This window comes from Taudactylus pleione, unplaced genomic scaffold, assembly GCF_031769625.1.
Source record: "Taudactylus pleione unplaced genomic scaffold, aTauple2 ptg000136l, whole genome shotgun sequence".
Taxonomy (NCBI): Eukaryota; Metazoa; Chordata; class Amphibia; order Anura; family Myobatrachidae; genus Taudactylus; species Taudactylus pleione.
The window spans coordinates 6,759,187-6,770,184 of NW_028284538.1; the positions used below are offsets into that span (position 1 = coordinate 6,759,187).

Sequence of the window (10,998 nt, forward strand, 5' to 3'; positions counted from 1 at the left end):
TGAAAAACATCCCCACAGCATGATGCTGCCACCACCATGCTTCACTATAGGGATGGTATTGGCCTGGTGATGAGCGGTGCCTGGTTTCCTCCAAACATAACGCATGGCATTCATGCCAAAGAGTTCAATCTTTGTCTCATCAGACCAGAGAATTTTGTTTCTCATGGTCTGAGAGTCCTTCATGTGCATTTTGGCAAACTCCAGATGGGCTGCCATGTGCTTTTTACTAAGGAGTGGCTTCCATCTGGACACTCTACCATATAGGCCTGATTGGCGGATTGCTGCAGATTTGGTTGTCCTTCTGGATGGTTCTCCTCTCTCCACAGAGGAATGCTGTAGCTCTGACAGAGTGACCATCGGGTTATTGATAACCTCCCTGACTAGGGCCCTTCTCCCCTGATCGCTCAGTTTAGAAGGCCGGCCAACTCTAGGAAGAGTCCTGGTGGTTCCGAACTTCTTCCATTTACAGATGATGGAGGCCACTATGCTCATTGGGACCTTCAAAGCAGCAGATATTTTTCTGTACCCTTCCCAGATTTGAGCCTCGAGACAATCCTGTCTCGGAGGTCTACAGACAATTCCTTGGACTTCATGCTTGGTTTGTGCTCTGACCTGCACTGTCAAGTGTGGGACCTTATATAGACAGGTGTGTGCCTTTCAAAATCATGTCCAATCACCTGAATTTACTACAGGTGAACTCCTATTAAGCTGTAGAAACATCTCAAGGATGATCAATGGAAACATTATGCACCTGAGCTAAATTTTTAGCTACATGGCAAAGGTTGTGTATACTTATGTACATGTGATTTCTTATTTGCTTTTTTTATTCTAAATTTGGAAAAATCTCAAAAAAACATTTTACACGTTTTCAGTATGGGGTATTGTGTGTAGAATTTTGAGGAGAAAAATTAATTTATTCCATTTTGGATTAAGGCTGTAACTTAACAAAATGTGGAAAAGGTGACGTGCTGTGAATACTTTCTGGATGCACTGTACATTGTATTATCTCTAATCAAGTTAGGACAGATGGCAACATTGTATATTGTCTATTAATATGTTTTAAAGGGATGAACTGCAGTTCATATGTATGTTGAATACATTTTTACATTGTCTATATTAACAACCTTGGGGATTTTTGTATAGCTACTAGCGCAGATACTGTACTATTATCATTTCTGTATTGAACCCCACATCTACATTGAATAACATAAATGACAGTGTGTGTTTTGCAGTTCAAAAATTTTTTCATCGTAAATATTTCAACAGTGCAAAAAGAAGTGATTGTTGTGTTCTTATTGTTTACAGGTCAAACACTTGTAATGACCACATTTAAAAAAAAATTAGGTTTAGATGGTCGCCAATTAGTGGCACTTGGTATCAGAATTTGAAGAATTTAAATATTAACGATACGAAAAAGACTTGGGGCTAGTTTAGTCTAAAAAACACTCATATTTTTTAGGGAGAGAGGATTTATCATGATTTAAGATTGTTGAGTTTTTGTAATTGCTCTCTTGATATCCCTAGCCACCTAGTTGAATTGAGTGATAAATGCTAATAAATAATCTATCAGAGCTGACTAGGAAATCAGAAATCACTTTATCTTTAGTCTTACTATTTTTTTTATTTTTTGGCTACTGAATAACAATGTTGCTCTTGGATAAGATTGAGCCTCTTGAAGGGACTTATCGAGTATATAGGATATATCCTTTCTTAATGAATGTAGAATACATATCCTTGCTTTGTATCAGAAAGGAAGATTCTGTGGAAAAGTTCCTTCTTATAGGAAGGAACTGAACTTTGGGCCTGATTCAGACCCACTCGCGAGCGGCTGTCCGCTCGCAAGTGGGTCGATGGTCTGCACTGAGCATGCGCACGACGGAGGGAGCTCCGTCGTGCGCATGCGCCAGACACGACGAGCGAAGGACTTTCCTTCGCTCGTTGTGTCCGATCAAAGAGGGCGTGCTGTCAATGTTGATTGACAGCATGCCCCCTTTGGTGGGCGTACCGGGGGCGTGCCTCCCTGATGGAGGCGTTCCCATGGGAACGCCTCCCGTCAGAAGCCGGCCCACTGACATCACTAGTGATGTCAGTGGGAGTGATTTTGGCTCTGATAGAGCCAAAATCACTCCGGAGCTTGCGGTTGAAAACCTCAACCGCAGGCTCCGGCTCACAATTTCGATGGTCGCGATGGTCACGACCATCGTGGCCATCAAAATCCACGCTCGTATAGCCTGTGGGTGGTGACCCACAGCTATACGAGCGTCCAGGAGGACGCTCCATGAAAATGGAGCCCGGCCCTCATTCAGAGCGTGCGCTCTGCTCGGAGCGTACGGCTCTGAATGAGGGCCTTTGTGTATATTATCTCTCCAGGGTTTATAGTGGCTACTTTTGTAGTGTAGGTAGTTTTGACAGTCCACATCTTTCACATAAGTAGCTGAATGCAATTTCCCATAAAAAAACAATTACAGTAATGTTCAAACAATTAATTGTGGTAGGATTAAAAGTGTGAATGAATTTTAAACCAAAATTATTGCAATTCAATTGATTAATAAACAAATTCAGTTCATCTAAACCCCCTTCCTAAATGATAATGATATCATTAATATAACATCAATAAACAAACAGGTTCACTTTGAAATTGCCTGCCCACATATGTCGCTCTTCAAAGAAACCCATATATAGTTTGGCATAACTTAGGGCAAACCTGGTCCCCATGGCAGTGCCATGTGTTTTAATATAAAACTGCATTAAATAAAAAAAAATGTGTTCAACAATAAACCTAATTGACAATAGCAAAAAATCCTGTGAATGTGCATCCAATTCTATATTAGAGGTTAAGTAATGATTGATGGCTAACAACTCCAATTCATGTGGAATATTTGTTGATTCAACATCACAAGTTAGCAGTATGTAAGTGTATTTCTAAACAATAGACTCCAATAAATGCAAAAAATTAGATGAATCTCTGATATAGGATGGAAGCAAAATAACATAATTCTGTAAATATGCATCAACATATGACGAAAGTTTCACTGTAATACAACCCACTCCCAAAATGTTCGGATGTCATGGTCGACAAACCATTGATTTATGAACCTTCAGTAAGTGGTAATAGATAGGGATTTTTGGATGATCAATAAATAAAAATTGCAACATGTCCTTTGTTATGACACCTAAATCAAGAGCTGTGTCTAAGAGACATTTTATTTCTTCTTGAAATCTCAAAGTGGGATCTGCTGTTAATTTGTAATAAAATAGATTGTCCAATTGTCTAATGCTGGGTACACACTGGCCGATATATTGGCTGATCACTTGATTTGCCAATATATCATGCCCCCATTGGCCAGTGTGTACAGACAATATGTCTATGAATGACATCATTCACAGACATATCGCATTGGCTGTGCTGCACAGCCGATGAACAGATATGTCTGTTCCACCCTTATCTGCCTGCTTATTGATGATACTTTTGTTTTTCATTAGATTAGTAAGGGCCTGTCTTTCACCTTTTATTAGATTGTCTTTATAGGATTAATCATCAGCACAAATTTGCTTAACATCATTTAAAGTGGTGGTATAAAAGCTTTCAATGAAAGGACCGCTATGTTGTAGAAGATAGAATTCAGAGGTTTTTTTTTTAAAAAAACAACAACTTAGTTTCACATTTTTTAGCAATGTCGTATAATTTACCCTCGTGTTATTATTGGTAGTATCATTGCTTTCCATTAAGAGTTATTTGAGAAATCCAATCACCTCTATTTAATTATCATTCAGGACAATTGGAGAACCATCAATATTATTCTGCTCTAATGTTTTCATATAAAAATACTGCTTCCTGCTTAGTGTGTACATATTTGTTAAGATCTACGAATAATGAAAACAAATTTGGTTTTGTCTGAAGGGCAAACTTTAAACCTTTAACCAGAAGGGTGTTCTTAGCAGAAGATAACACACTTTTGCATTGTTTAAAGATGTTAGTGGGGATTAATTCCACCTTGGGTCTACAAAACAGGTCGAATGAAGTGAAACTCATTAACCTCTGAGGAAAGGACCAGAATAGTGTTGGCCAAGAAATGCATTAGAAATGCATTAACTGATGTTTTATTTACTTTGCCTCACCATTGGGATTATTCTACTTCAATTCCCAATTGCTGAACTTGTTCCGGATCAGTTTCAACATATGGATTGATCACCCACCATTGTGTTTTCAGCCTTGGCTTATACAGCTGCGGCGTGGTTACTGGGGGACATTTAAAGCAAGCAACCATCTGCCACTACTGCTAGCCACAGCCCCGAGATGATCATTTATTCATAGAGCGGACTATGGAGATCGCCCTCTAACATACTTACTAGGCTGCCACCGGGTATTTAATCCTGAAATCATTCCTAAAGTTGGTTCAGGTAGGAGCCTTTCTTCCCATTTATTACACATGGATATCCTGTATGACTGTCATTCCAACCATTGTATACAGAAACCCACGGACAAATTGAGTAAGTATGCATACACTATACTAAATTGGCCTATTTTTCAGAGTTGAACTTCATTATATACATCTACCATTATTCTTTTGACTGTTTTAAGGATTATCTCCTCAGAAGTTGGACAGATACTGTTGGATGTGGATTGAAATATCTACAGTTAAAAGGCAGGCAATGTCTAGTTAGACACCAGCTGTTAGTCAATGGGTTGACAGGGACAAAAGGTTGACAGGGACAAAGGTTGACACACTAAAGGTCAACATGCAAGAAGGTCGACAGGTACAAATGGTCGACAGGGTCAAAAGGTTGACATGAAAAAGGTAGACACAAAAATGGTCAACACATTTTTTTTTTAACCCTAACTCTAATCCTCCCCTTGTTGCCTAACCCTAACCCTCCCACCTAGTGCCTAACCCTAGGTGCCTGACCCTAACCATCCCTTCTAGTGTGTAATCATAACCCTCTGGTAAGTGCCTAGCCCTAACCCTCCCTCCTGATGCCTAACCCTATCCATCGGGGTAAGTGCCTAACCTTAAACATAACCCTAAAAAAAAAAACATGTGTCGACAATTTTTGTGTCTACCTTTTTTATGTCGACCTTTTGACACTGTTAACCATTTATACATGTTTACCTCTTTACATGTCGACCTTTAGTGTGTCAACAGTTTGTCCTTGTTTACCTTTTGTCCTTGTCAAACATCTGACTGTCTAACATCTGGTGTCTATCTAGACATTGTCTACCTTTTTACTGTAGATCTTTAGACCGGAACCCTTGCCTTATATGTATTTTGTATACCATATGAACTTGTATTTCTAGAAAGAGGAGAGGATAGATTGTACATTACCTGAGGTAATCATCACAATATTAAGTTGATATTTTTGATACAAAGTACAAAGTATTTTGTTTCTTTACATTTCGTATGTTGCATTATAAACATATTTACTGAAATGATTATTATTGCTGTTGCAGTGATTGTTTTTGATTCTGTATCAATCTACTTGGTTTTGTCTCTATGCAGAACACTTGATATATTATTTTATGGTATTTTTTAAATATATCTGTTAAAGCGCTCCCATTTCTTTCTATGTTCTGTCTAATCCCTAGGGACCCCTGTTCAGTCACCCCTATTTAGAGAGCTGCCTTTTCAGATTGATTAGTCATCAGACTACACTGAAGCGCCAGATTCATATGTATATATGTTTTTGTGGTCAAGGAAGGTTTGCCTGGTTGATGTCTGGGCCCTCCTTTGGTGGAAAGTGAGTATTTGGCTGCTCATTTAAAAATAATCTCATGGTTTTGAACATGAACATGGAGCCTCATATTAGGCTTTGTCTAGTTTGCTTTCTTCTGAGGTTGTATTCACTTGTCCTTTAGAGCGCCATTTGCACTTTCTGATTAAACTACATATTGAACAATGCACCTGATTTATCTAAAGTCCAAGAATAGATAAACAAGACATAAATGTTTGACTTTGCAAAGTCAGAAAACCCCACACAGATAGCTGAGAGCAACGAACACACAATAGTATCTCATTACAGATAATTATGAGTAATACAACAATGTTGCACATTGGGTTGAAAGGGCTGTAAAACAATGTCATATACTTGTTACCCTTTAACTTACCAGACATATGGAAGCTCTAGAATGACCCGCAACTGACAGAGATCCTGCAATGATGAACTGTAAAACATGACCATGCAACATGTTAGAAGCCAAGCATAGTGGGCAAAACGTAGTTAAATTGAACACTATAGGAATCATTGAACATAAATCCTCATGCGCTAAAATAATTGTGACATTTTATCATACTGTGCATGTGAAAAATTAATTCCTTTTATTTTGAGTTGGCTGTAACTTATGCTTGCGCTCACTTGCACTTTGAAGACTGGTTGAGGGCATTCATATATGGGGAGTTTATCAAATCTGGGAGAGAGATAAAGTGAAGAATGATAAAGTACAAATCAATCAGTTTCTACCTGACATTTTACAGACTGTGTTTGAAAAATGACAGTTAGGAGCTGATTGGTTGGTACTTTATTTGGGGTACATTTACTGTACTATGTTTTTCATTTCAACACAGAAAGGGCATGGACACGCAAGTACTTTAGAGATGCATCTAATTTTCAATTACGCCTTGTAGGTTATGTAATACATTGCATGATGTCATTTTCTGCGCTGATGATGATGACAGACGCATGTTTTTTTTTTACACATCTATACTCTAGATTTCAAGTTTTTTGTATCTCTAAATTTATGCTACTAAATATACAGTTACAGAATCAGAAATGTGTTGGACACATTTTTGTGCGTACGTTAAAGGTGCATCTTCCTGTTCAACTGTTAGTGCTCCATTTAGTAACTATTCTAATTGCCGGCTGCATATTTAATTTGGTATCACAGTAATACTAACAAATATGCCACTGGTATTTAACATAACTCACATCTTTAGCAAGGTCCCATGGTATACACTTCCTCTGTGATGCCGGCAACGGGCTTTTGTGTCATGTGCATTGTACTTTCACCAGGCGGGGACTCAGCATAGCCTGGAAAGCTTAGCTGAAGCTATAGATGGCGTAAGAGAACTGTTCAGTGACAAACAACAGTAAGCTAAGCTTTAGTGAACATTAAAGGGGTTATGTCTCCCTATTAATTTGAGTCTTTATTTGAGATTTTATATAGTTTTCAATCCATATATCCAGGGGTTAAAGTGGACAGGAACAGGGTGGAACTGAGTTCTGTCACCTCTAATGGCAGGTGGAACTAGTTCCACCTCCACCAAGTCCCTGCACAGAAGTCCCACAGACAGAGGAGCCACTCACTATCTGCCTAGGGAGTCTCAATTTCTTCACAGAAACCAGCATATAGGTAAGGAAAGAACCAAGCGAAGGCAATATATAGGGGTTGGAAAAAAACATTGGGCATCCAAGTGACATAGACTTGTTTGTGGGGACCCCTTAAAAAAACTCAGAGGCACGGCAGAAAAATAACACTGATGATATAGAACATTGTTTTTCTTTTTAAGTGATCTAACATTGTAGTCTCAGCTGATGGGAGGAGTGCTAAGAAAAGCTCTAAAATGTACTGTATTTCCTACTGTCATAGTCCCCAAAGCTTATGGAGGCCTAGGAGGCCCCCAGACATACAGTTCACCAATTCTTATACACTACAGAGTGCGTGTGTGTGTGTAAAGAACAGTTTTCACACTTGTTTTGGCCTGTCAGACTAGCGTGGCAGGGGGGAGGGGAGCAGGCGGCAGGAGACCTAAGTTCCACCACCTCTCCAGGACCACTTTAAGTCCTGCAATATATCCCTGATTATCCGTGAGAGATATAAATGTGTTTAGTACTAAAACCGCATTTCCACATATAGTTACTCAGGTGACACTTCCAGAATAACTGTATTTGTGTACCATTTTATATATATAGTGTACAACTGATATGGATTTAAGTCTGCATTGAAACAATAACCATTATAATTTCCAAACTATTATATCATTTATTTACAAATTGTTGAATGTTTTCAAAGGTGAGAGAGCAATTAAAACTGAGCTATAACTATATTTTTTGAATTCACCATGCAATAATTATAAAAGATCACCTAAAAAACCTGAACCCCAAAAATGACGCAGACCAGTGTTATCAGGAGAGCTGTCCTTTGCAATTGTAATCACATTTCTAGGTACTGTACATACCAACTTTGATCCATATTTAATTAAAAGAAATGTATATTATTGTGTTTTAAAATACAATTTAAATGTTATAAGGTATGCTGTACTATCTAGTTTATAAGCATATTAGAAGCTACCTTAGGGTTCTATGACCTGTAAAAAGACATTTAATTTTTTGACTTCATGACAGTACTTACAAAAACTGCTCCCCAGAATGTGATTCCACTGTATAATGTTATATAGGTTGCAAGGAAAAACAAGCCAATACCTAGACCAATGTGTAAGATGCCCACAACAATTAGGGTGATCTAAAGATAAAACAAAATATAGCTGTTAGAATTAAGGTGCCTTCACTTATTTCAGTTTTTTTAGGGGCCTATTTGTTAAGCCCAAAAATTTGAAAAAATCCTCCAAAAACAGCCAAATGCAAAATTTTGGGGTTTTAGTTCAATTTACACTGTAACAAAGGGGTGCTATAGCAAATATCTTCTGTGGTCTCCCTCTTTACATTCTCAAATGTAGGTTTCTTTGGGGTGTGCAAAAATGCCCCATTTACCGAGCCTTTTTTGAGTTTGGTCCCAATATTGTTAGCCCATTGTAGCCTATGGGCTACTTTTTGGTATCTTTTTCAGATCCTTATCCAGTAAATGCCATTGCCTGCTGGGACCCGCTGATGTAGTTGGATGTTTCTGCCAATAAGTACCCGTAACTTAGGAAGGTTTAGTTAGGGGAAATATAAAAGCTACTGAAAAGTTGACTTTACTTTAAACATTAGTGCTAAGCACTAATAAATATTAATCAGCAAAACAAGCATAATAATGAAAACACTTGAAAATCATATTTTAGCTTTAGAATATAATAAAACTCCTAAAAAGAAAAATGTGGGTGGAAAAAAAAATTGCTCAATCTTACCCCCAGACCAAACGGTTTACCCATCTGAAATGTCTGATGGAAGGCAGGTGACTGTGGAGTCTGTGGGGCAGCATTTCCATTCCACTGCTGAATGACAGGAAGGATATGAAACTGTTGTACATTAGGGGCATTCCACATCTGAGAGGTAGGAAGGACATTATACCCAGGGGGAACTGGAGGGGAATTCCATTGTGCATTCATATGGGGGTAATTCATCTGTTGAGCACCGGGAGGGGCATGCAATCCATTGTTGTCCTCTCTGTTGGCTTCATTCACAGAAGTGAACATGATGTGATCTTACTGGCAATGAGAGAAAAATATTTTAGAGGAAAAGAAAAGAGGAAAAGAAAACTAAAAAATGACAGAGAAAAAATAACCATAATGTATTTTAAGTGTAATATGTTAAGAATATTGTTTCCAGAGCTTCTTTATGTGCTGATCTATTTTCCAAGAATTAGGACTCTGAATGCATTAAAAATAACAGGAGTGGGGGGAGGTGGAAATGCCACAAGTAGTGTAACGTGACCTGCACCGCCATATAGGCAGCAAGGTCAAGGAAGCACAGGTGCTGCCTGTTTCTTGCCCCGGCCCCATGTTAAGAAATTCACTGGCTGGCATTGTGACTCCTGGCTCAATTGAAGTGTTCAGGACATGACGTAATGACATTGCAAAGCTGTCAGTGAGAGAAACTGAGAGGCATGAACCTGGCATCTTCTGCATACTGTAGCTGCTAGCCAATAAAATACTAAACTAGTGGTTCTCAACTCCAGTCCTCAAGTGCCACCAACAGGTCATGTTTTGTGGATGTCATTAATCATACACAGGTGAGTTAATCTATTTTGCTGGGTCAGCTATTATCCCACCTGCTTCCACAAACAGAAATCCTGAAAACATGACCTGTTGGGAAAACTTGAGGTTTGAGGGTGAGGACCAATCGACTAAAGAATGAGGCCATTTGTAAGCCAAGTACTGCATAGATGAGGAAAATAATACATTTAATGCCCAATTAAGGGAGATATTAAAAATGTACAAAAAAATCAGCCAAAAAGCACACTAAAAATAGAAACTCAGATTTAAAACATCTAGTAATGTATACAGAATAATATTTTAGTGGACATGACATAGTTTGCACTGCAATGCATTTAGAAACATGGTATTCAATTCAGTTGTGAGAATCAACAAGGCTGGAGTAACATAATGTATAAAACTCAGTGTAACAAATACAGCTATTTAGAAGATTCACATATTATAATGAGACGAGCTTTATAGATGAATGGGAGCTCTGTGCTGGTATGGCAACATTAAGTATTTATTACTAGCAGGGCTGCCATCAGAAATTCTGGGGCCCATTACTAACAAAATAGGCAGCCCCCCCCCCGGGTATTGGTCAGAGTTGAGCAGAGCTGTGGATAATGTGGGTGGAGCTAAATCAGGGGTGTTGCCTCAAATGGTGGGTAAACCAGGGAAGGCTACGCATGGTGGAGGGGCAGGGGGGTGGGACAGGGCAGGGAAGACTGGACAAGGGGGTCACTGGGCTGTGAAGGGTGGACTGGGGTGGCAAAGGGCAGGGAAGGCTGGTCTGACTAGGGGGGCAAATGACAGAAGGGGAGGGGCAGAGAAGACATTAAGGCTGGCTGGACATGGGGGGGTGCAGGGAAAGCTGGCTGGACTGGGCAGGTAACACAGGCTGGCTAACCTAGGAGGGAGGCATAGGGAAGACTGGCTGGACTGGGGGGTTGGCAAGGCAGGCTGGCTGGACTGGGGGGGCATAGGGAAGCATGGCTGGACTGAGGTCAGGGGCAGGGAAGGCAGGCTGACTGGACTTAGCAGGCTGGCTGGACTGGGGGAGGGGCAGGGCAAGGCAGGTTGAACTGGGGGGTGGGTGCAGGAATGGCTGGCTGTACTGGGGGGGCTGCAGGAAAGGCTGGCTGTACAGTGC

General features: G+C 39.7%; 1 protein-coding gene across 1 annotated transcript in view; it reads right to left on the bottom strand.

Annotated features, from left to right (window-relative positions):
* The window catches only part of LOC148522946 (membrane-spanning 4-domains subfamily A member 8-like), a 30,185-nt gene extending 20,838 nt beyond the window's left edge, over positions 1–9,347 (bottom strand). The window contains exons 1-3 of the mRNA XM_088473542.1: positions 9,060–9,347; positions 8,345–8,455; positions 6,104–6,160 (exon numbers count right to left, since the gene is read on the bottom strand). Of these exons, the coding sequence (XP_088329668.1) occupies positions 6,104–6,160; positions 8,345–8,455; positions 9,060–9,347 (456 nt within the window). The remainder of the gene's footprint in view (positions 1–6,103; positions 6,161–8,344; positions 8,456–9,059) is intronic.
* Positions 9,348–10,998: the final 1,651 nt, after the last annotated feature.